Genomic DNA, 26,472 nt, shown 5'->3' with positions numbered 1-26,472 from the left:
AAAGCTCAATGATGCATTTCGCATGGACTACACATGTCCGAGTCAGCGCTGTCCCAGGACATCACGGGGTATGTCACCAGCCAAGGGCGATGGCCGAGGGGTCTCTGTTGGCCCGGCTCGGTCCCGCCGAGTCCCCGAAGGGCTGCGCCCGCTCTCCCGCCTCTCTCCCGCCTCCCGCGCGTTCGCCTCCCGCCTGGGCTGCAGAGCAAGGGATGCCCAAAGCTCTGCAGGAACTTCGGCGGGCACAGCACCCCGCTCAAGGGGTGCTGCTACCCCTGCCGGTAGCCCCGCAACCCACCAAGACGGAGAACGCGCACAGCACAAAAGTTACCCCGTAAGGAGAAGCCGGAGACAGCCACACCAAGGCGACCCGCCGCGGGCAGCCCGGCCCCGCCGCTCCGTCCCGAGCCCGGGCACGGCCCTTCCCGCACCCCCGGGCGCTCTGCGGGTCCCCTTGGCCCGGACAGACTCACCGTGCCGTGCCGTGCCGTGCCGTGCCGGGCAGGGTCGGGCAGCCCCGCTCCCCGCGCTCCGCGCACACCGCGCTCTCGGGGCGGCGGCGGCTCCGCTCGGCGAGGGGCAGGAGCCCGCCCCGCCCGGGCTGCCGCTGCTCTTTGGTTCCTTGCTTCTCTCCTCCTTCAAACCACCCCCGCCAGCCCTAGGAGCCCAGCCGTGCCCCGGCGGGCGGCAGCGGGCTGTCTGATCTCCCCCTCGGCTCCCCCATTAGCTTCCCAGATGGTGGTGTACCGAGGGCACGGCGGACGGGGAGGAAATGCGCTCATCTTGCTTCTCGGATGTGTTCTGACCTCCTGGTGGTCGCGCCTGAGAGTCAGGAAAGCGCCTGAAAGACGTAACCTCGCCTACAGTTCTTATCAAAGCAAAGGAGCAGATCTCGGAGGTGCTGAACCATTTTCGTGCTCAAAGCTGGCACAAGTTAAAAGTTGTGGAGCTGCCCGACATCCTTCCGAGGCACAGAAGTGCTACTAGTTTCTTTAGAATCGTAGCATATCCTGAATTGGAAGTGATTCACAGGATCAACTCCTGGCCTTGCACAGGACAACCCCACCACGAGCCCGAGTGTGTTGCCTAAATGCTTTTTGAGCTCTGACAGGCTTGGTCCTTCTAGGGATGAGGGAACTGAGGCACAGCAAGTGCTAGCTAATGATCAAGGCCACAGTAAAGGACTTTAAAAAGTGTTTTCCAACGTTACCCTCATTCTAGAGTTATAAGCTATCTTGTATTTCTCACAGAAATAAGTTTTCTCAACAACTGTCACTTTCACAGGAAGCTGAAGGGCATGAGCATAGTAACATCTGTCTGATTCAGGGGAACTATATTGTACCCCTCCCCTTTCCACAGCATTGCAACAACTGGTTCATATTACTACTGCTCTGGCATGTTGCATATTCTCCACCACCACTGCTTTGATTTTTTTTTTTTTAAGCTCAGATGGTGGACATATGCAGAGGTAGGAGACAAATCTGTGTTTTATGTTGCACTAAGACTTCGTGCTATCAAGACGGCAGCAGGCAAATGTGGTGGCACAGATTTATTCTGCAGCTGGCTAGCTCATATGTGATAACTGAGACTATTAAGTCATCCTGTTCTTTGTATTTCCTGAAGTGCTTATTGAATTAATAAGAGTTCTAGTGTTATTAAAAGGGTTTGTGTTTGTAAATTTGTGTATACAGGCATTATTTCCTCAGTATCCGAATCAAGTTTATTCCGTTTTATTAGCAACCTGGGTGTTATTCATACATTCCTTCCTCATATGCTCTAATCTGTGGAAATATCTCTAGCAGGAGCAGCACTGGAATCTCCCTGCTTCTGTGCTGCAGGACTCAGCCTGTCTGATGCATTGTTTATTTCCCCTGGGAACTTCACAGCAGCAGGAGGAGAGAAAGCAGCTCCTTTGCCAGGATCACAGCTATTCATCATCTAAGCCAAAGGAAAATGTCTATTAAATCACCCACATAAAGCCCAAAAAGGTAATAATTACTGATTCTGAATGTGAATATATATGGATACACACATTAGACAATACAAATCACTATAGGTTACAGTGGCTATAATTTACATGCATCTGCAAAATTTCTCTGGGATACAGGGAAAAGACCTGAACATTTTTCACAGGAAGGCTCACATCTCAATAGATTATATTACATATCCACCATCCTAGGTTCAGGATCTACTTTCTGTGCCACCTAAGATGGTATAAAATGATGATAACAATACAATACGTGTAAATGGAAAACTCAAACCAAGACACATTCATTTGATTTGTGTTAGGGGGTTTTTGATGCAGTTCAGCAGTCTGAAAGAGGGAAAGCTAGAAGCACATATCCTGACAACTCTAGGACATGATTCATTGTTTGAGTATTGCTGCACTGCAGAAGGCTTGAGATCATTATCTTGCTAGAGGTAGTAATTTATTTGATAATGAGCCAAGCTCCGCTAACCTTACTCACATGCTGGGCAGGACCTGAAGCTGCAAGCAGTGGAGTAACAGTACCATAGCTCTTCACACACTGGGACTTAACCTGTGGCTCTGTGACGTGGCTACTACTGCAGCAGAAATTTGATATAATATTACTTCTAAAATGGACTGTAAGATCCCATCAGCAGGTGCACGACAAGAGCAAGATTTGGGCTGAGAGTCAAATTTTAGGTACCTTTCTTAGCTGCTTTCAGAGAACTTATTCTTTCCACTAGTATTTCTAATTCATTACAAAACCATCAATAGTTCCTTAAACTATTAGAAATGTTAAATAAAAAAATAGAATACAGGAGACAACTGCCAGCCTGGAGTACACAGAAGGATTACATTAACACTTAACACAGAGAAAGCAGCAATGAGAATCTTGCCCTTGTCAGGCCCTGCTGGGGCCCAACCTTGTGTAAGCCTGAAGGAGACTGCAGCAGGACAGTGCTCTGATAGGCACAGCAGGAGCAGTTCAAGGGGAGAAGGGAGTGGGAGACTCCCACCCGTGGACATTTCAGACCTCCTAGCTGTCATGCAAGGACATGTGCAGGGAGATGGGATCACCTCCTCACAGGTCACCATATGATGTCTTCATCTACCTCCTTACACCTGAGCTTATAAACATCTTAAATCTCTGTGATTTCTCCAGCCTTCTCTGGATATTAAGATTTTTTTTCTAAAAGCCTGTTCCTCCCAGAGGAGTCGGGTGTCAAATAGTGAAAGATGCCAGAAATATTTTTCATCTAGGGAAAGACTTGGTGGCTGAGAATTAAAAGGCTGAAGAACAAAATGTGAGTGGAACAGGAGTATATTAGGGCCTGGATTCTGCTGCTGGAACTAAAAGGCTGTTAGAAAGCTAATGAGCACACAATGACTCTATACATATATGAAACTCATTTTTAAATAGACCCAAATGACCCTGATTTAGAAGACAGATATGGGTCAGAAAAGAAACCTGAGAGCTCTGCAGGGCCACATGTATTTATGTTACCTTGTAGGTTTTCCTTTGTAGCCTCTCAAGTGGTTAATGGTGCTAGGCAACCAGGATGGGAGGGGTTACTTCTACCAGACCATTCCTTCACACACACAGGAAGAATAGTCCCCCCCATGTCACTCTCTAAAGCTGAAGGTCAGATTCGTAGCATAAACCATAATACTGGTGATGGTAAGAGCCCACAGCAGGCACTGATGGTGATGGATATCTGCAGAGCATTGCTTTCATCCAGCAGTCTTGGAGAATCCCCATGTTTAGGCTTGGGAAGGGTAGATGAGAGGAATTTTCTAACAAGCATGGCAGGACATAGTAATCCCAGTTGCAGAACTGTGAGGAAAAACTGGGATGGAAACTGTTCTGCAGTTTCAAACCATGCTGGGAATAGCAAGTTCAGCTTAGTTTCAGGATTATTGAATTAATTTTAGTTACTTTCCATAACTCTCATCTATTTTACTTTTTATGTAGAGCATGTAATTGTACATTATACACAGACCACTTTTCAGCTTTAGCTTCTCAGAAATAACCAAGCTCTTTATTTGGGTGTTTCTAGTAATTGAAACATTGCCATGATTTAACTTCTTACGAAAATGATAATGTTTGCTCTTTTGAGATTATTTCCTCAACTCTAGTGCCAAACGTGATCAAAGGTTACTGTTATTTGAGATCTGTTGCATCATCTTTATAAACAAAGTAGAAAGTCTCCTTCCAATTTAAACAGAACGACCGTTGTCGTTATAAAACTATCATTAAGTTTGAAAATAACAGGCGGAGAGGACATTAAAAAAGCATATAGTAAAAATATCGGTTCGATAATTAAGCAATTGAGAACCATTACAGCATTTCCTTGTCACTGAAGGAAAAGGAGCATTTTCAGTGAGCTCTTGCTCATTTTAATATTGCAAGACTGATGTAACTGTGAGAAGGCAGTCTGGCTCCCAGGGTACATGCCAGGATGTCAGCCCACTGACAGTGCCTGCAGCATCTCTGCTCTTTGAGGCCATGAGGCTCTGCTGGATTTTCATACCACTGGGGAAATTACAAGGCTTGCAGTTAGATGGAGTCATATTTATGTAACATATTTGTAATCTATATCAAGCAATAATTTAGTATCAGCAAATCAGTAGATAAATTTTGCTTTCCTCAGTGGTAACCTCCCATTGATGTTGTTATCTGAGTAAACGGAGCAGAATCGAATTCAAATGCAGAGCCTCATGCATGAGCACGTGTTTACCCCACCATTGATCCCGGTGTGTTAGTAAGGTGTTAGTTTCAGGGGTGTCAGTAAGCCGCCCCTGGGCCAGGCTGGGCAGCGCGGTGCGGTCAGTGCAGCGGACACGGACACAGCCGCGGTGCGGTGCGGTCAGTTGAGCGGACACGGACACGGCGGCGGTGCGGTGCGGTGCGGTCAGTCGAGCGGTCAGTTGAGCGGACACGGACACGGACACGGACACGGACACGGACACGGACACGGACACGGCCGCGGTGCGGTGCTGCCGCCTCCCGACGCCTCCTGCCAGCAGCGGGACTACGAGCAAGCACTTCAACCCCCGCGCTTTCCTTTATCGCTTCATCCTATCCTTACCTGCCAGAGGCCACAAGGTTCCTTTCACACTTCCCAGAAGGCACGTACTGTCGTGGTCCCTGCCCCGAATGGCTTACATACTCCTGGGTCATCTTATGATGAGATTTTTTTTACGTTATTATTTATATCTCTGCAGAAACCCATTAATCCTTACATTCAGGAAGTAATGGCTGATGCCATTACATTTTAAAACTACAGTTTTAAAACGTGCCTTAAATTAACTGCACAGGGGTTGTGACTGCAAATAAAACAGTGAGCAAACATTTCTTCTCTAGTAACCCTTTCTGCATGCACACCAACAGCACCCCACTGATGCAAAGCTCTCTTTCATGCAGCTGTGAGACAGGCGAAACTGCTTATTTACCCTAAAGCATGTGTCTCTTGAACAGAGTCATATATTCAGGTAAATAAATAACAATCTTTTTGATGAACTGAAACTTTCTATGTCTGGCCTGTCCTTGCTATTAATGGAGATTTATTTGTTTTTACTTAAGATAATTTTTTTTTTTCCTGTGGCCATTGCAGTTTCTTCCTCTTACTAGCATAAAACTTTTTGCAGAGCTGGGAACATATACTCACCTTAAAAGGGAGCGTTAAAAAGGGATCCCACTAGAAGAGCTCCACTTTGTCCAGAAGTTCTCTCTGTGACATGAGTGCATCATTTACAGAAATGAAAAACACAGCACCATTACAGGATGGCATGTGTGATTATTTACACTTCACTAATTCATCTCAAGCCCAGGGAATTTTAAGTGGCTGGTCCTGAGCTAAAGTAAATTCTTGCTAAGGTCAGAAACCCAGGTATCCTCTTGAGTGTCAGTGCAGCTCCTTTTTTATGAAACGGTTGAGGCATTCTCTTCTTGCTAATATAATTTGTTGCAGAATTAATTAAATATAAATATTTGAGTCTTGTCACAGATTTGTGTCCTCGTTGCATGTACATGCTATGAGTTGTGATGCTTTAAGGCTTGCAAAAAATGGGCTTTTGCACTAGTTACCATGGACTCCTAACACTCACCCCACTATGTCTGCAGTTAAAAGTGCAGTTACCACGATGGTGAACTTGCAGAATTTGAATGGATTTAGCTCAAATGGAAGTTGTCATGAAGACCAGTCAGTCACCCTTACAGGGTCTCAGAGGACACATATCACCAGGAGTCTGAAAAACGTAAGAGTAGAATCATAGAATAGTTTGGTTTGGGGGATGCCTTTACAGATCAACCCCGTGCAGTGAACAGGGACATTTTCATGCAGACCAGGAAGCCCATGGGAACGTCTTAATAAATGGGTATAATTTTTGGACACATTTATGCTGTTACCTTCAAGCACAAACATAAACCTGAAGCACAGAGGTGACTACCTCCCTTTATGAGTTTCCACTCCTGTTTTGTTTTTAAAGACATAAGAAACAGTACAATAAATTTCAAAATTATATATTTGAGGTGTAAATTGGAGGGGGTTTTTTTTGTTCATCATATAATATTATCTTTTAAATTCTGAGCATGTCTCCTTCCTCCAGCATTATTTTGCTCACAAAATTAAAATCATATTATTTGATATTTCATTACACATGCAGTTGTTTTATTTTAAAGGTCTAGAAGTTTGTTCCTCTTGAGAACTGACATCCTAGAATTAAGGAATTTATTGTAATCATCTTTCTGGTGATTTTATTATCTAAGAAACATCAGTACAAAAGGAAATGAGGAAAAAGAGGAGCGCAAAACTTAGAAAATGAACTTTATTGATTTTTTTATTAGAAGTGTGCATTGAAATGATTGAATGTTTTAGTGTATAGGATATTTTGTATATTCAGTCACACATAAAAAGAGTACATTATAAAATGTGTATTATTCTCCAGTTCTAATGGTAAAATCAGACCATTTGAAAGCATCCACTTGAAACTGCCTATTTTGCCACATAATCAGTAAAATGAAGTGCTACAATTCAGGCTTCATTAAACCAGCAAGAGAAAAAGTTTCCCATCATCACTATTTGTTTCACGTGGTACTTTAGGGTCATAACCAACATCCATGCTCCTAGGGAGTGTATACATGGTACGATCCATTCCCTGCCCTAAAAACCCATCAAATGGAACAATTTGCGTGCTTAGAGAGATAAACCCCACCATTCCAAGGGTTAGCTTGGAGTGGAGACAACACAGCAGCTGATCCTTGAGCACAGCTCTGAAGCAGAGCCACTGTCCTGCTGTTCCTTGTCCTGCAGCATGATTGTGCCAAACCATCTACATGCCAGGCTCCTAATGCCATTTGGCATGCAGTGACTGGACAAGGGGGAATGGCCTTAAACTGAAGGAGGGTTGGTTTAGATTAGCTGTTAGGAAGCAATTCTTTACTGTGAGGGTGGTGAGGCGCTGGCGCAGGTTGCCCAGACAATCTGTGGATGCTCCATCCCTGAAGTGTTCAGGGCCAGGTTGGATGGAGCTCTGAGCAACCTGGTACAGTGGAAGGTGTCCTTGCCCATGACAGGGGGCTGGCCTGGATGATCCCCAGAACTCTGTCCAACCCTAACAAATCTGGGATCGAGCTGGCCCACCCTGCCGGCCGCGCTGAGCTACCCTGCTCAGGGGCCAGCTGCGAGCCTTTCGGGTCACAGGAGAAACAATCCCCGGTGTCCTTGGTTAAAATCCCCGACGGCCGAACTTCAGCAGCGAGATGGACAGACAGCTTGGGGTGAGAAGTCACCCTTGGGCCGCGGGGTGAGCGGGGCCATGGCCGCGGCCTCCCCCGAGCAGCCGCTGGGCCCGGCGCGGCTCCTCCCGCACGGCCGCCGTTGCTACGATACCGCGGCGGCTTGGCTGCGAGCTGAGGGCTCGGCACCGCCAAAGGCCCGGGCCGCGACCGCCACCGCCAGCGCCAGCGCCACTTCCCCGGTACCGGTACCGCCACCGACCCCAGCACCGGCACCCATACCGACCCGCCGCCCCCACCCGACGGCAGCATGGCTGAGGTAACCTGCAACCTGTCCCTCCCTTCCCGCCCTGTCCCGTTGGGACAGCACGAAGGCTGCACCTCAAGATAAGCCCAACAACATCGCCTGTGTATCATCTGTGTCCATAGACCATGTTCGTGTGTCACCTGCGCGACACATGTTCTGTGCTGAAAGTAGGTGCAATTAAGCTGCTTCTACACAGGCAGTAGTAACTCTTAAATTTTCATTTAAGATCGTGGGTGGTGTTCCCACCCTGCCTTTCCCCTCATTACTCCATGTCTTTTAGCTGTATTTACAATCACAAACGCACGAACAAGATCAAACCAGAAGTACCTGAAAGGAGCCTACAAGAGAGCTGAAGAGAGACTTTTCACAAGAGCATGTAGTTACAGGACAGAGGGCAGTGGATTCAAGCTGAGAGTAGGTCTAGATTAGATATTAGGATAAAATTCTTTACTGTGAGGCTGGTGAGGATCTGGTGCTGGCTGCCCAGAGAAGCTGCAGATACCCATCCCTGGAGGTGTTCAAGGCCAGGTTGGATGCAACTCTGAGCAACCTGGTACAGTGGAAGGTCCATGGCAGGGAGCTGGACTGAGATGATGTTTAAGGCCCCTTCCAACCCAAATAATTCTGTGATTCTGTGGTTTGACAGGAGGATGAAATGAGAAGAAACCCGTGAGTCCCAGAGCAGGTTTGAAGAGGGGACACTCTTAAGTTTTGCTCACAGTTCAGAGTGTTCTTTGATCCTGACAGGAGTGTGGGCTGTAGTGTTAAAGTTGCCCTTGAGATTTTTTCACTGACAAGAGAGCTGCTTCCCTGTCCTAGGGAGACCACCTCAGAGGTGCATTTGCAAGGATTTGGCAACAGAACTGAGCTAGATCAAAAATGTCTTCTGTGAAAAGTTTAACAGTAGCATTTCCCACAGAGGCAGGACTGTCTTGCATTGGCATTACTGGAGCTTTGAGACGTCCTTCTCTGCAAGTCTCTGGCACTATCTGGATAGAAATCATAAACTAATCAGAATTTAGAGGGTAGAGAACTGGGCAGAATTGAGGCTAAAATACTGGGCTTCCTCAGTGGTTGATGCATTATTCAAACACTATCACAGTGATGATATTTCGTAGACTTATCTTTAAAGCAGTAGTGGGACTCAATTACAAGAACTCTGGCTGGTAAAGCACAAGTTATTTCAGTGAAATTGGGGGAGATGTGTTTGAAAAATAACCTACAACATGCATATTATATGCTAGCAAAAGAGCAGTTTTACAGAAAATTTTGTCATGATTTCTTAGTAGCTGTTACATACTCAGTACATTACTTTTTTATATTCTGGGGTCATAAGTGAGATGTTGAATTCCTCCTGTTTGTTGATTATTTCACTCAGGAAAATTCTGACAAACCATATCTAGAAGAAAGTGCATATGAAGCACTGGAAAAAAACTCCCAAGAATTCATCAGTGTACTGAAGAGAGATGAAGCCCTGGAAAAATTCCGTGTCGAATATGAGAAGCTCCTTGCTATTATGAAGAAGTCTCGTGAAAATGAAAAGCATCTCATGGAGAAATGCAGGAAGCTGAGAGCTGAGCTTGCAGAGAAGTCATCTAAAGTTGCTGTGCTCACAAAACTCTCTAAAGATGATGGGGACACTATATCATCATTGAAGTCGGTAAAGTTTTGAATAGAATGAAGTATGATCTGAAATTGTTAATGAAAAACATGTAATAAGAAAAGCACCTGCAAGAGCACTTGATTTTATGTAGAGAGCTAGCTGGAGAACTAAGTATAGAGCTGGCATCTCCAATTGTTTAACCTCTTCGTTAAAAAAAGCTTTGCTTTGTTTTCTCAGACTGGTATTTTTACATGTTTCAGTCAAATTCTGTGTTTATTTGCACTAAACCAACTCCATCAGCTTTCAAGTACTCACGAATAGTTTTTGTTTAAGCTTTCCTTCTGTAAAGTGGCACATTTTCAACTTAATGTACAGTTTTTGATTCGTTAATACCTTTGAAGGGCTGCTTGGATGTTAACTGTTGCCAGAACATAAAAAAATCTACTTATTTTGGAAATGCAGATTTTAGGCCAGGGAAGTGACAACTCATATAAATAAAAGTTTCTCAGTGTTTTTGAAAAGCATTTCAAAATATAGCATTTCAGTGTGATTTCACCAATTTACTCTGATGTGTTGTTTGTTAGTATTGATTTGAACTCTGTCAAATCAAAGTGCTTGGCTCACTAAAAACAGTTTATGTTTTTAGGCTTACAGTGAATTTTGACTGTCAGAAACCTAAAGCTGCCAAGTGATCATAAGACTGTATTTGGAACTCTTTTCATTCTGATGGTTTAAAAACTTAGCTTTGTGATACCTAGATAGGCTTTAATTTAGCACTTAGCTGAGAAACCTCCATGCCTTACAATAAAGTGTTTTGTTCCATAAAATAAAGTCAGTGTAGCAATCCAGAGTGTTTTTTCAGCACTACAGAAACAGAAGTTCTTTGAAATGAAGTTTTGTGTCCTTAGAATTATGAAGAAAATACATTCAGGGTAAATATAAATAGCAGCACTGTGGCGGCAGCTTGCACACCCATGGTACTGCCCAAAGCCTCCTCAAGGAGGAGGAATAGCATAGAGAATCTTCTTGGTTTTCACTGCTGCTAATCAAAACGTGGTAGATGAATGTCCAGAACCACAATGATCCTTATACTTTCCTTTTTGCTATTACATGGCAATGCTCTGTGTGTGAACAGTAGGAGAGGTGATCCTTCCAGATGCTCCCAAACTGAGGAGACATTGTCTTAGTAATGTCATAAAACTGAGGAAGTGTTGGGAAAATAAGAGCCTTTTCAATTTCAGCAGCTGATTTGAAGCTCAGGCAGGGTATGACTTAACCATACTGCCTACTATTGAACCCATTAAGTGATTTCAAAGTGAAAAAGCTGCTTGACAATATGATCCTGTTAGAAATTATGTGCAATGCACAACATGTGACATTTCATTTCTAGTGGTGTGCTGTGAGCCAAGTATACAGCTGATACTACTTTAGTTTGGTTATGAGAATTAGTCTTTCTCTTAAAGGTTTGGGAATTATTTGGATATTGTTTAAAATGTTCATGCCTTGTTTGAGGTTTTGCTTGGTAAGCCCTTTATATTCCATATTATTCTTCTTTCTGAAGGGAAGTTATATTAGAGCTGTAGTATTTCACTACAGTTTTGTTAACATTCAAAAAATGTGTTTCATGTGTCCAAGGTAAGTGTTGAAGGAAGTTCAAGTGCTAAAGTATTCAGTGCTAAATTAAACAATCTGTCCCACAATTTAATTATTTATAAACCATAAAACAATCCTGATGGGGCTTTTCCTGTAAAAGTGGTATAGTTGCTCCAAATTAAGGCCCTAAATCTTGTTGACTTGATGGGTCATTAGGGTAAGAAATAAAAGTTGCAGAAGCAAAATTTTTCTCTGTGTGAAGCCTGGTTGTAATCAGTGGGGTTTGTTTGGGGCAGGGGTTAACCACACAGATCAGTGGCTGGTAGGACGTGGGTCAGTGATAATCAATAGCTGTTAACTGTCAGGTGGCTGTTCAAGGCTCTTTTTTGTAGTTTTAATAAAGTGGACATAACAATCTGCTGTTTACAGTCATATAAAAGGAGCAAAGGGCTAAGCTAATGACAAAGGGAATACAATTCTGTTTTTCATGGGTAGGGATACTGATCCATGAGTTTGCTCTGGAAGTATGCTGGAAGGGGAATTTATAGGAGCTTGTACTGCCCTGCTTGAAATTACCCAATTTTCAATTCCCAGGCGTATCAATCCAATATAATAAGAAAGCGTTTCATTAGTTCTCAGTTTCTGAGCTGTGAAACTGATGTAATCTTTTGGGGCATTAAATGAAAGTAAAGTAAAGCTGTCACACTTCATAAGTTCTGCTTCACAAGTTCCAGAATTCAGTACTTCTCCAAAATTTTTGAGTGATTCTAACTGCAAACATCCAGTGTACTTCCTTTAATTACGCAACAGACTGCCATGCATTACCTACCTATCATGTACTGCAATTACTCCGTGTTGCTGACACACTGCAGTCTTTCACACTGAATAATAACATGGATGTTCTTCAGTGAAGGCTTCCATCATCAAAATTTTTCCTCCTTTTTACTTTTGAAAATAAAGATCTATTGATCTGCTCTCACAGTAAAAGACACAACCAAGAAGCAGCTACAGTGAAGCCCAATTCTGCTGATGCTGAAGTCTGTAGCAAATTCTTACTTAGATTTTGCTTATTAACGAGGCCATCACCTGTGTCTCCTAACTTTATTAAGGAAAATTTGTATTATGAATACAAATTCAATATAATAGTTTTTACACACCAAAGATAAAGTTTAAAAAGCACAGCTTAGGGTGACCTGAAATCAGTGTTTATCTGAATGGCCTTATTGACTTCCAAGTGATCACTTTTGCAAATGCTCATCTGAACAAGATACTCACTGGAGCCAATAAAACCTTTCAGAGGCTGTATTGATTTTATTCTCCAGTTCTATTCACCAAAACTCCAATCGTAATGATTTAATTCACCAATTTTAATCACAGTCTAATCAGCCGGCAGGAAGCTCTGATGTAAGTAATCAGCTTTAATCTTATTTTCAATTTGCATTTTTCTAGAGAAAGAGTGGTTGCTTCTTAGCAGTTGACAAATCTGAAATGTTTATTTACAGTTATATTTTATGCTTTTTCTGCTAGTCAACATGATACACTGTGTCTTCATGTTATTATTTCAGCCTAACATGCATTTATTTAAATTTCAGAATTGAGCATTTTTGTGTAAGATATTAATGAATGAAAGACATATAATTTACTAGATGACACTTAATACTTTATGTATGATCATTGCTGCTTGAATGGAAATTAGAACTCAAATGTATGACAAAAAAAAGACTTTAATATATAAAACTGTTCAAATATTGTTGATAAATAAGTGAAAAAGCACATTTTTCGACCTTAATTTTGAACTAAGTAATTTATTAAATAATGAAAATACTGTTTGTAGGTAGTGAGTTTAATTGACTGTAATTTTCAGAATTTCTGAGCAAGGAAAGCCCATTGTTTAATTCTTTATGAGTATGTGGGGGGAAAAAAAAGAAGAGCAAACATTCCTGATCTTTAAGTTCCAGATGGTTTCTCAAATTTGGTTATGCTGAGCTAGTTGAATAAATAAAGTGGAAATACATTTCCTCTGCAGTTTGAAGAGGCTACAGATGTTGTACTTTGTGTTATCTTTTCAGCAGAATCTGGTAGCCTGTTACATCTACTAGATCTATAGGTTGAATTTTTAATTTAGGCAGGAAACAGCTAAATATTATATATATTTGATTTTGAAGTGTTCAATAAATATATTAACAATATCCAATAATATAGGTGTCATAATTTAGAGTTTAATGTTAAATAGGGTTGGTTTTTTTCAGAAAGAGAGATGTCAATTACAATAAAGAGCTTCTGTAACTAATTTCCTATAAATCAAATTATTTTATTTTCTTCGTCGTGGAGATGGTTTTTAAAGTATTTTTTTTTCTGCCCCAATTTCATATGATGCAAGTAGGGGTTAAAAGGGATATTATGGCTTGATATAATGGTGCTTCTATTTGGCTGTCCTTGGGGAGACCCTAAAGATAATGTAGAACTGCACAGCCACACTTGGGGTCTAAATCTGTACAAGTCCATCAAGTCCACAACTCTGCTAGGAGCCAGCTGAGAAAAGAGCATCATGCTGTGATTTGCAGCTCAGGGACTTCTGGTGTCAAAAGTAGTGTCTTCTTTATTTACTGAGACTTCAGGAACTTTCCCTCCAGTCCAGTCACTTGCTGAATTTATGCATTTTTTCTTAGCACAGGCTTCCAGAAATGGTAGTACCTTCATTTGAACCTGTCAGGGAATAAGCCTTGTGTTTGACTCATAAGGATCTGATTCAAGGGAGAGAGTTCAAGAGGAAGTAAAAAAATCAAGTGAAGCCTCCTCCCCTATTCTGCTTGTGGGTATCAAACCCTAGGCTTGTAAGAGCCACACAAATCTGTCATTCAAGTGACTCCATGAGCTGAAATTTGGCATAAGAATTGTGTCTTGTCTAAATAAGTAGTAGAAATCAAAATACATTAAGTCTTCACAGAAGAAAATGAACAAAAAAGCTGAGTAACAGAGGCAGAAAAGCTGAGTAACATCTTTCCCTCATCCAAATCAAATTGGATATTCATTGTCCTAACAGCTAATAAGAATTTAACTGACATGAGCTATTTGAGTAGGTGATACCTTTGTGGGCACTGAATTGTCAGTAAATTTTTAGATATTACTGGTACTCATGTGATCAAAGCCTCATAGAGTGAGATTTGATGATGTTCAAACCTGTGTGTTAAAGAAGATGTCTTACAGCTTTTCTGGTGTAAATTGACATAGCCTGAATGGCTCAAAATGTTTGCTATGCCTTCAGCCAAAACAAAAGATAACCAGTGAAGGGAACTGTTGTGAACCTAAGCATGAAAAGGCACAAAAATCTATTTTCTCAACTAACCAAAATGCAAGGCAATTAATTTCTAATTTGTGGTTATTTTAAACACAATTTAATTTATGTAATTGTTTTCTATTTTGTTCCTAGGAGCTTGAAAAGGCCTGGAAAATGGTGGATAGAGCCCAGGAAAGGGAAGAGAAAACCAAGGAAACAATTGATTCACTGCAAAATGAAATTTCACGCCTAAATAATTTAATGGAGGAAAGAGCTGGACAGGAGTACAAGTAAGTTTTCCTCAGGGAGAGGGAAAGCCTGATCTGATTTTCTATCATTCTATACCTCGTTTAGCCATGTAGAAGCAGCAGAAAACGGAGCGATCTTTACTGCCTTTTACTTTTCTCATGAATACACATTTATTTGTCTGTGTGTTTATGCAGTGAGCAAGTACAGTCAGGCTCTGAGTGCATTCAGTATTGGATTAGGCTGGGAGATCAAATAAAATGAATACTATGCACTTTCTCAGTGTGTGTCATATTGTTTTATCTGACAAATACTTCAGCATACTTTGAGAATAGGATCCTGTCAACATTTTTACATTTCACAGCAGCAAGGTCAAGTAGATAAATCAAGAAGGCAAGAGCTTGATTTCTCTTCCGCTCCTAGCTTTGTTATAGGGCATTAACAATGTCTGTGGTCTTGTTTGTATTTTGTATTTATACAATTTCAAGGTTATGTTTTTGTTTTTTTAACCAAATACTTATGCAATGAGGGACCCAGTCTGAGATGGAGCCTCTGAGCCACTATATTCTGCACATAATAATCACCCTCTGGAGCTGCTCAGAAGTTCTCCAGAATCTACTGTTTGTAGTATCTGGTCCTCAGAGACTGCTTGCACTGTAAGATTAAGTGTAAACTCAAAGATGAGATTAAGTGTATTGACACTGCGAGCTGTGCACTTTCTGCTGAAATTGCTGATGGTTGGCCCTCTTGATTATGGCTTGAAATTGTCACACTGTTTAAGGTATTTAGTTATAATATGCATTCAAGATATGCTTGTCTCTGCATGCTCTATGTATTCAGGCTGCAAAAACAAGAGGTCTTTCGTGTGCTCAAACATTTCCCCCTCCAAGAAATGTGCCAGCTCATAAACCACCTGGGTCCCTGAGGAATCCACTCTTTCACCTTTTGTCCCTGAAACATTCTGGACCTGTTTAACAGCTTTCCTTGCATCTAAAAGCTTGATCATTCTACCTCCCCTTAGTATAACTCTCCCTAAAGTCTTCTCTCTCTAGCTGCTTTTTGCATTTTCCTGCAAGAGCCTGGAGCTGTTATTTTGCCAACACCTCGCTCCTGTTTCCAGCTCTGCCCATGCTGCTGAGACCTACCAGCTTGCACTTTCTTCTTGAAGTTCCTTCTCTATTGCCCTCCAGTTCAATGCTTAATTACCCTGTCCAGTGACAAGGCCATGAGACTAAGTAACTCCTCTGCAGATTTCAGCCTTGAAAACTCTATAATCTTTTAGAACAAAAAGGCTGCTTTTTAGGATTGAGCTTGAATCCACAGTGCTTGGACTTCCGTTCGTATTGTAAATGTGTCAAAATAGAGAGTCAGTTTTATTTTTGAATTATGTGACTGTAAGACATAACCTAGTTAGATGTCCAGTCAGGTAAGGTGCAGAGAGACTGGTTACAACAGTGTAACATTTTGGGTCCCTGACTAAATTTCAGTGGGCATAAAAGAGGGAATTTTGTTCCCTGGCCCACAGGGGATCTACTGTGATCGTAGAGGATCTACTCTGATCACAGTAGACAGAGAATATCATTCAGTTGACCAGTTTTCATTTTAAACTCCTCTTAACAGAGAGGAGTTTAAAATGAAAAAAAAAAAAAATTAAACTCCACCTTCTCCCAGAAGCCTTGCTCTGGCATAGGAGGAAGAACAGATATGGCCTGTGACACTGCTTGACTATTATTTCCTTGCTTCCAGTGTCGACGATTTGCTACAACTTCAAGAAGAGGTAACAGAGGAGCGAGACCAACTGTTGTCAGAAGTTGTGAAGTTACGTCAAAATCTCACTGAAATCACAGAGCAGCAGCAGGAAACAGAGAAGGCAAAAAACGAGGCAGAGCAATCAGTTTTACAGGTCTGTAGTGATGAGCAGATGGTGATTTCAGGCTTTGTCCTGAGCCTTTCTCCACACTTGCAATTTATCTCCAGTGACTAGTATGCTGTTTACCTGTTCTTTCACATCTCAAACATTTTCAGGAGTGCTCTGAAGGGACTCTGCTGTGAATGACTTTTATATTTTTCTGTAGTTCTAGGCTATGTACTTTGCAAAGTGTACTGTCATGTACCAGCTGCTTCCATAGCTTCCCAATACCCCAGTGAGGCCAAGGTTGCTTTTTGTGAATCGTAATCATCTTTCATACTGAAGAAATTGGGTGTTTTCTGTATTGTAAATCCTTATGTCTTAAAGAGACGCTGCATAGACGTGGAATGGAGATTTTTGGTCCCTTGCTGTTAGCAGTGGTTGTCATGTGATGAGATCCCATCATTTTTAAGAATGTATCAAAATCTGACTGAAAAAACAGTGACCTTATTTTCTCTCCTATTCTTTATGGGAAGCTTTTCTAGATCCTCACTCTTTTAATGGTTAGGGACCTCCTACTTTCTTCTTTACACTGATTCTGGACTACTGTTTTTCAGCTTAAATTTTTCACCACACAAATATCTGTAGAGAGCAGTCATACTCCATCTCAGCTTTTCATTAAGTTAGGCTTTTTGTTTTTCTGACCATTTGAGTAGACAGTTGTTCTTTAGTGATCAATATGTATGGATTATTTTACACGTATAGAGCAGCTGGAGATAGAGAAGGCTGAGGATCAGTGGAATAGCCACTGAATGGAAAGTAGAAAAGGATGAAAGATGTGATACAGATCTCTGATACATCAAATACAGAAGCATAATAATGAGAAATGAAAAAATTTAAAGCAGAATATAAATAGGGGCTGGAACAAGACACCAGGAGAAAGGAAGAGTAGAAAATCACACTTAAACAAAGAGAAGAGGTAGAAGGAGCATTTGGCTTTAAGTTTTTTATTAGTCACAAATAGGAAAGTAATGATCAGTCTAGGTTTCATGCACACTAATTGTTTCTATTTCTAAAGCAGATGACTGGGAATGTACTAGAAGAGAATATAAAATCTTTGTTTTTCTGACAGCATTGTAGGCATGAGAGAAAAGAGTCAAAACTTGTTGAATCTTGGCAGCCTTAATCTTCTGATACTCACTTCATCAACCCTTAAATTTACAGAATTGTTATAGCATTTGTAATCACCTCCCATTCTCCCAGTATGAAATTATTCTCCACTTCAGACTGCTTAGATGACAATGTCTCTTTGAAGATCCTGTTGAAAACCCTGTCAGTTCTGGGAACTATTCATCTGTGGGCTCAGAGGGGGAGGAATCCTTAAGCAAAGAACATCTTTCAATTGCTGGTCCCTGGCTGAACTGAATATTTCCATATGGATCAGCCCCCTGTGTCTCCTCTCTGCTGATTCTGCTCCGTCAAATTTTTGTGGAGGGAGAGAGCAGAAGTCACAAGACAGTCTATTAAATATGAGAAAAATTTCCTCTTTCAGAGTTGCCACATAGGAACTTTGAGAGCAGAAAGATTGAGACCAGTTACAAAAATGAACACTGAAAATGATGTCAGATGAGTCTGACATCTCTCTCTTTAATGTCAGTGTAATAAGTGTTTCTGCTGGTCAGAGAGAAAAATAAATAAAAATCCTTATTTTTATTATGGCAATATAACATCAAGCTCCAATTAATTTTAATGCTGCATTCAGAAAGTACCATTTTGCAAGTAACTTATAACAGTAAAGACATTTCTGCCACTGCATCTCCAGAGGAATGATTTTACATTTGAACTGTATTAGGCCCTTCTCAGTGGGTGAACTGACTGGTGCTTAACAAATTTTTGTCATCAATAAATAGGTTCCCTCATGCAGAATTTTTGTTCAACCATTAGAAAACATAATTTCTTCTAAGAAGAGCTAGCATATTCTGTATAGCAGTGATTACAGTAACACAGAAGGTTTTGTTTTTAAAATCAAGCATAGTAGGAGTGGTGATTTGTTTTCCTGAGTAAAAGGCAGCAGAATTTAAAACTGTTTTCTTCTCTATTATTGTAGCTTCAGCAAGACATCCAGCTGCGTCAAAGCGAGGAAGTACGAGAGACTCGAAAGAAGGAAAAAATGGAGAATGAGCTGCAAAATCTTCTAGCTGAAATGGATAACAAGCAAGCTGAGATCCAGAAGTTACAGCAACAAATAGAGAACAACAAGGAGAAACAACTGGAAATAGAAAATAATCTTAGCGAGCAGAAGGTAGGGTACATGGCACACTGTATTCATCAGTCCTATGTTAGAGTCAAATGTTATAATTAAGAAGAAAATGGATTTTCCTGAAGGGAGAGGGAGGGAGATTATTTTGAGGTATTAAAACTTAATGAATATTTTGTATATAAATATTAATTTACTAATAAATATGGATATAAAGCTTGCTGACAGATTTCAGATAGATTTCTCACAGAAATCAGTAGTGGATCATGATGATATTGTTCATATGGAAAAATCACAGCAAGTGAGACATAGTCTGTGAAGAGCATGGATGATCTATAGGAGACTGCCAGGTTGGACTTCTGCTATATTGCCAGTTTTGCTATTGATTGTGTCTAGTGGCATTGGTAAAATAGTTTTACCTCCATCCACTTCTTTCTTCTTTTTCACAATAATTTTTATCTGCCTCTCAAGCCTGTGAAAGGGCAAGAAACTGTCTTCATAAACCTTTTTGATTGATTTTCCTCATTCTCTTTCTAAAAACTTTATCTGGAAATGTCCTAGCATAGTGTTCTGCAAGTGTGTGAATTTTTAGGTTTTCAGTCCATTTCCCCTGACTTTGAGAAACTCTCACAGAAGCAATTTCAGTAAATGGCAGGGGAGACCTCATCGCTGTAAACCAGTCCTACCTCAGGGGAAACTTCCTTGTGAGTTGTGCGTATCTTGTAAATTTATGACTTCTGTGGCTTTTTCTTCCATTCTGGTCCCTGAAATTGTGAGGGTAGAGGTCTGTGCCAGTTTTTAGTCAACACAAAGTCTTAATAAAATACTTGGCATGAAGAGATACAGAAAAGACTTGATTATTTCTCTGAATATTGCTGATTTGATGCAGCTTTTGAGGGCAGCTCTGTCATCTGCCACGGCAATCACATTGTATATACAATTCCTGGTTCTGTTCCATTCTTTCTCCTTTTCATACTCCCTTTCAACTTTTCAAAGTTTAGATTTTAGGGGCATTCAATTATCCAAACTGTCCTGGAAACCAAGAGTTCACATAAAGTCCTGTGTGTGAGCTAATTAACCAGACCTTCTGCAGTGTCTTTCTTGCCTGTGCTTTGCTTGAAGATGTCTGTGAAGGCCCTGCATGGTCTTTTGCTAGAGGTCTGTCCAAAACACAGGCTGTGCCACTGTGCAAGGGTCAGGGTAGAGATCTGCAAAAGAAGGTGACACAGCTATTGCAATTTCATCAGGTTATTGTCTCAACTGAATTGCAGTTGTTTTGATGCCTACTAATATTCTTATTCTTATTCTACTAGAATTTCTAATAAAATGTCCTTTCTTGCATGACATTGGAAATGGTTTGATACATCTGCTGTAAGTTGCTATAAGCTTTACCCTGTCCAAGTCTCACTATAAGGATTGCCTGAAACAGTTATCCTCACATTTGCAATACAAGAAACAGTATTCCTTGGTTTTACACTACATTCTGCTTCTCTTCTTTTAATGTTTTTTAAAGGCATAATACGTGTTGACTTAATCAGGAATGAAAAATTTGCTGGTTGTCTTTACTCATTTATATCCGTGATATCTGCAAGGGAAGTTTAAGTAGAAGATAAGTCTGGTAGCTCCAGTATTGAAACATATGTTCTGTATAGAAACTACAAAACCAGTATTCCAGACGTTTGACTGAAGACAAATTAAAGAAGAAAATGCTCGCGTCCTGGTCTCAGGAAACCATGTACCCAGAGAAATGTTATCAGCACATTAAAGTAGGATGCTTTCTCATAAAACAGAGCTCCCCTGCCCTCTGCTGATTGAAGTAATTTGAATCTCATACTCATTTTCAGTAATTGTACGTAGCAAGTGGTATTATATGATGGTTGCCAAATGCCTAACAAGAAAATATTTATTTACCACCTGCAATAGAGACCTGCTGAGCTTTCAGAAAAAAAAAGACACTGGGTGTGTTATCCATTAGCAATCATGATTTCCTCTGGTCAGTATGACCTTGTATCATATTCAACATTAGTAATTTCATCAGCAGTGAAGAGTAGTTTTTAAGCAGACAAAAATCTGCAGCAGCTTTTATCTTCTGGATAGCAGGAAGGTTCTGTCTTCATGTATATGTAGATACTGTAATGAGATTTAAAAAAATTAATAGATTGTTCTTTAATCTAACAGATCTTGAATGAAAAAGCTGGTAAGGACCTTGAAGATTTGAAGATGAAAAATCAAAAGCTCACAGAAGAGAGTGAGCAGCAAAATACGCTGATTGACGAAGTGATGAAGGACATTGGTCAGAAGACAGCAGAACTGAAAGTAAGTTCCAGAAGGTGCATCCTACCAGCTGGATCATTCCAATGACATCTTACCACCTGGGACAGAGATGGCTTCAGTTCTTGTCTGATAGTTCCCCATGGGTCGTTTTGGAGGAAACCTGAGCAGTTTTTAGGAATAGATCTGGCTGATGCTGGATGCCATTCTTTCTATGGCAGTACCATGGTCATGGTAGTGTCCAACCCTCTCACCTGACCATGTAGCACCTGTTGTCCTGGAGGACTTGTTTCATTAAACACATGAACCAAAATGCTCAACACACTCTGTTTATAAGAGATAGGTGGTACTTTTGACAAACATGGGGGCATTTTTCAATCCTGAGAGCTTCAAATAAGAGCAATGACTTTCTTACAATGATTAACATAATTTGAATTTTGCCAAAATCCATTGAAAAATATTAATAAATTATAACAATGGTGTCCTGGATAATTTCTACTGAAGGGAATTGCTTTCAACACTAAAATTTCTTGCCCCCAGTATTGGTTGAGAAATTTAAAAATAAGCAACCAAGATGGTGTTTACTTTCAGATCTAAATGGTTTTGTTGCCTGACTTCACATTATTTAACAATCATTTTATACAATGAGAAGCAGGTGAGTTTCGGTTGAGGAAGGATAAAGGATTCCTGCATATTCTTTTTAGGGTACTTTAAGAGCACTTGTGACAAAGGGTAATCTGTAGATGTTATTTACCATATCTTGCATTTTATGTCATCATTGGATTAAAACACTAAACATTAGAAAATTCAGGTAGAAAATAATTTTCTTCTTGAGTTTTATCGAGTATGTCTAATTCACCTAAATAAAAAGGTTTGTTTGCCATCAGAGACTGTTAGTCTGATAGAAACTTATCCCTGACAGATTAAAAGCTCAGTTCACAACTAATTCAACATAGACGATTCTGATTTGGATCCTTAATGGAGGATGGTAAAAGGGGTTTTTTTGTTGTATTTTATTAGGCAAACTGAAGGATGTTTTTCTTACCTATTTTAAAAACAAATTACTGTCTTTTCCATGTCATCCAATTTTATCATTACTTCTACCGATACCTTCATTGTTTAAAACTTCACAGATATGAGTTACATTTAGGACTTTAGAGTGTCAGAGGATTTTGATTCTATGATCTTATCCTGATTTCAGGAAAAGTTGATGGAACTTTTAGAGTCATGCACATGGACTTCTGGGAACAAAAAAATAGGAGATACTGCCCAGTTAGTAGTTAAGCCAATTGCTATAGCTTCTAAGAGCTCCAGACATGATCTGGGATACAGTTTTTGTAGGGATTTTGCCTACAATTCCATCTGCAGTGTGCTGAGTGCTCCACTGTGGTGCTGGGGCAATGCAAATTGTGAAATACTCTTAAACCTCTTGAGAGTTAATGTCAGTAAGAGCTGAGGAGATTCCCATTCTCCCAGAGGACATTTCATAGCAGGATTCCCCATCTCACAGCATCAGTATCTGAGGCTGTAAAGGGAACACTGTAGTCTGTGATGGCTTTAAAACCTAACATTGGCACTGAATTACATGAAGAAGTTATACTTCTTGAAAGGAAAAAGACTGATTGCTGTTGTGATTGTTGGTTATGTTTCCCTGAAACCAGTTATGCAGCATTTTGATTTATTATTTTTTTTTCTCTATTGTATAGCAAATGAGAGAGACTCTACATTTTGCTTTTTCTTTAAAGTCATAGGTTATAAAAGAGATGGGGATAACACATACTTGCTATTCAGGGACATGCAATCAGACCACACTACAGATACCTTTCTCATCACAGCCACTGTGCCTAATACTTCAAATGAAAATAGAGCTGCCCGTGCTTAATCTGCAGGACTAATTGGATAGTCCTGTGTGAGGTTTGCAGCTGAGGGTTCTTTATTCAGCCCTAAAGTGTAAGATTTGATTACCATTTTCCTTTACCAAGCTGGCTTTGTTTAAATTGTTTTAAATATTGTTCATTTAGCTAATTATCTCTCTGCAGCTGACCCACAGCACTTATTTGTTTACTTTCTGAGTTTCACGGAGTAAGTGTATGCCAAAAGCATTTTGTTCTTTCTTTCTGTGGATGCTTTGTCTCCCCTTTCCTTGTTGCTGTTCTGTAGGAGAGAGAGGATGAAGCGGCTCAGATGCGCCATGACATTTCAAAGCTGAGCAAAGTAAGAGAGGTTCTCCAGAGTAAGCTGCGTGCTGCAGAGGAACACAAAGTTGATGCAGACCATGAAAGAAGCATGCTGAAAAATCAAATAGTCAGACTGGAGAAAGGTAGGTCCCTAACAGATGGATGGATCTGTCTTCTGAGTTCTTCCAAGTTATGCTAGGTACCCAAATAAGCGTTAACATCATCAGCTGATATTTAGGGTTGTAAAACCTGTTGACAGCTAATTGGACTGCTCATTTAATGTCAAGGCTTTTTAAAAAGTCCACTAAATTGTTTCTGCATTTTTACCAGCTGTACAATTTAAACCCAGGACTCATCTTATTTCCTGTTTTTCTCTAGAATTGGAGACAGCCAAAAAGCAGGCAGATATTGACAAGAGAACTATAGATGGGCTTGTGAGGGAAAGGGATATGCTAAATCAGGTGAGTTTGCATTGGTCATATTTATAAGCCTCATGGCTTGAGAAAGAGATGCATGAAGCTTAAACACTCACAGCAACACAGAAAAGAATACGTAGCATTTAGTTAAAGCCTTCAGATTTCCTTAAGCAGATGGACAAACTACTTCTTTTTTGTGCACTGAAATAGTGTTAGTATCCATAAACACACAAAAGATTTCTAAGTTTTAACATACAAATCATCATGGAGTTCAAACTGTAAACCCAGTATTTGGTGTCTGAAGAGGTCATTACATCTGTGCTTTTACACTCTGTATCTTATGATGTTTAGTATTAATCTAGGCAAACTAAGTCTGCTAATAAAAGAGCAAACTGGAGTGTTGATACACTGTGTAGCAGCTTGGCAGACTGTTTGAGTATTAATCCTTCCTTTTAGCTCTTGTTACTCATTCTGATTGTTTCGCATCAGCCCAAGGTTCTTGTACTGCACATAGCATCTCATGTTTATGGGCATTCCTGAAGTGTTATCTACTAAATTCAATGCTAAAAGATGATTTCTGACGTGCTTTATTTGGGGTAGATTCACTGTCCTGTGTCTTGAATCTAGCAGAGGCTCTGATTTGACAGGTAACAAATACTTGTTTTGTATAGGGAAAGAAATTTTTTAAACTGGGACCAAGAGGCTGATTTTGTAAAGATGATATGTTGATGTTTTCTGTTTAATCCTCATGCAAAATTTTAAACTAAGCTTGGTTGATTTCCAGCTTCAGCTTTCTATTTAAGACATGAGAAGGAGGAGTATTTGGCTTTGTTATTAGTGTTACTGGCTATTGGCATGCTTTACAATCAAAATGCCTGAAAGCTGGTAAGGATTTTCCAGTCATTAGCTATATCCACTTGTAAACAATCCAGTCAATTTTTTTTTTTTTTTTTGTAATGTAGACACTTGCGTTTTAACTTCAAATCAGAAAAAGCTTTATTTAGCAGCTGTGCTAGAGATTTTTTTTAAAAAATCAGATTTGAGGTTCAAGTATTTCAACTGAACAAATTAGATAAGGGATAATAACATTGGAAAGTCCATAATCCACGCTGACAATGGCATGCTTTTGTCATAGTGGTGACAGTGTTGTCTTTTCAGCTCAAGGGTCATCATTTTTTATTCCCTATAGAACTTGATCAAGGCTACAAATGCTACTCAGAAGCAGATAGATTTGGTGAAGCTCCATGAACAGTCAAAACAGAACTTGGAAGGAGAAATCCAAAGTTATAAGGTAGAAGCTCAGAAACAAAGGAAGATTATTTACCAATTGGAGAAGGAGAGAGAGAGTTTCATCAATGAAACGAGTGATCTCAAAGAGAAGGTAGGAACAGCTCTTCGTGCAAGTGGTTCTTTCATGTCTTTCTCTCAAAACTGTAAAGATGATACATTTATTTTCTAACATGCCAGTGGGAGAAATCTTGGATTGGTGGTCCTCATACAGTGTACAAATATTTCTTGTCAGTGCATATTGTCTGCTACTGCTTCAGGTCTCTCTAGGGAAACCTTATCAGTGGGAGAGAGACTAATTAATTCTGTGAGATATTTGGAGTACAGCCATGTATTGCTTTTATTCAGTGATCAGTTGGGAAATGAAGCTAGGGCTAGAGGTCAAACCAAGGCCTCTTCACTTTTTATACATGAGGCCCACATTTGAAACTCTCATATACAGTTGGAAATTATATTTGATTGTCCTGTCTTATCTGCAAAGGACCTAATCTTGCCTACAACTACTGTCCTAAAATTGAGGCCAGTGAGAACTAACAGTCCTTGAGATCTTGGTAAGGTACTTAACATCTTGAAGGATTATTCCAGTATGTGAAAACATCTCAGCATGTTCAAGGTAGCCTGCAAAACAAGTTTTCCTGGAGTAGATGTGGGGAAATACTGCATAAAATTTCTGTTGCCTGCTGCCCATTGTTATGTATAACTTTATTCCTGATGGAATAAAGTCAGGAACATGACTTCAACGCATTCCATTAATTGCTGAGTATCACATTGAAGAGCCCAAGAAGCTCAGTTATTTACTGGGATTAGCTTTCAAGTGGTTTCAATTCACAAGTTATTTGCTATTTTTTAATTTTAAAAATATCCTTCCAACTTCATGTGACCAGGGGCTTTTAAATCTATTTGGAATGGTATATGCTCCATTGCCTGGAATACCTCTTGTCATTTCCTTGTAAATAATATTCCACAAAATTGAGATTTGTCTTTGTAGCAAAGTCGTATTTTGCTTCTTTCTCCCATAGTGCATTTCTAACAGTGTAGATATGAGTTAAGAACATTGTAAACTAGGTCCAGAGTGTAATTCATAACACTCAGAACTACAAGGCTCTTTCTTTTAATTCTGGCTGGGGTTGCCCATAATATTTTGAGGGTGAGAATGACAAATGTTTGCTTGCTTACTTCTTTTTCCCCTGCCACTTTGGATGTAAATTTTTTGTCAGTTCTCATAAGGCAGAGGCTCAGTAAATGGCTTATGACACTTGAGCTGTTTGTATAATGGTGCCTGCATTGTGACTGCAAGTTTCCAAAGGACTTGCAGGCTTCCTTGGCTCACCAAAGGGGAAATTCCTGACTCTGCTTACAGTTAAAGAGCTGCAAGAACAGTTTTGAGCACAGGAATATGTATGACAATAGTCTTGTGCTTCAATTCTAAATGCAGGGTAGGAGGACATAAGATCAGGATTATTATGTAAATAGCTAATACTTA

At 40.3% G+C, this 26,472-nt stretch overlaps 1 protein-coding gene across 3 annotated transcripts in view; it reads left to right on the top strand.

The window, feature by feature from the left end:
• Positions 1 to 5,351: 5,351 nt before the first annotated feature.
• The window catches only part of LOC146420931 (cilia- and flagella-associated protein 58-like), a 34,623-nt gene continuing 13,502 nt past the window's right edge, over positions 5,352 to 26,472 (top strand). For 2 of the 3 annotated variants that reach the window (XM_085047871.1, XM_085047872.1), the window contains exons 1-10: positions 5,352 to 5,461; positions 6,093 to 6,226; positions 9,392 to 9,673; positions 14,640 to 14,776; positions 16,479 to 16,635; positions 18,689 to 18,883; positions 21,017 to 21,154; positions 23,270 to 23,429; positions 23,665 to 23,747; positions 24,892 to 25,083. In XM_085047871.1, the coding sequence (XP_084903997.1) occupies positions 5,431 to 5,461; positions 6,093 to 6,226; positions 9,392 to 9,673; positions 14,640 to 14,776; positions 16,479 to 16,635; positions 18,689 to 18,883; positions 21,017 to 21,154; positions 23,270 to 23,429; positions 23,665 to 23,747; positions 24,892 to 25,083 (1,509 nt within the window). In that variant the 5' untranslated portion in view covers positions 5,352 to 5,430. Of the gene's footprint in view, positions 5,462 to 6,092; positions 6,227 to 7,423; positions 8,026 to 9,391; positions 9,674 to 14,639; positions 14,777 to 16,478; positions 16,636 to 18,688; positions 18,884 to 21,016; positions 21,155 to 23,269; positions 23,430 to 23,664; positions 23,748 to 24,891; positions 25,084 to 26,472 lie in introns of those variants that run through there. The other variant, XM_085047873.1, reaches the window with a different exon arrangement.

This window comes from Lichenostomus cassidix, unplaced genomic scaffold, assembly GCF_008360975.1.
Source record: "Lichenostomus cassidix isolate B80296 unplaced genomic scaffold, HeHo_3.0 HiC_scaffold_609, whole genome shotgun sequence".
Taxonomy (NCBI): Eukaryota; Metazoa; Chordata; class Aves; order Passeriformes; family Meliphagidae; genus Lichenostomus; species Lichenostomus cassidix.
Note: the sequence above shows the minus strand (reverse complement) of the source record. Positions and strands in the feature narration are given on the sequence as shown.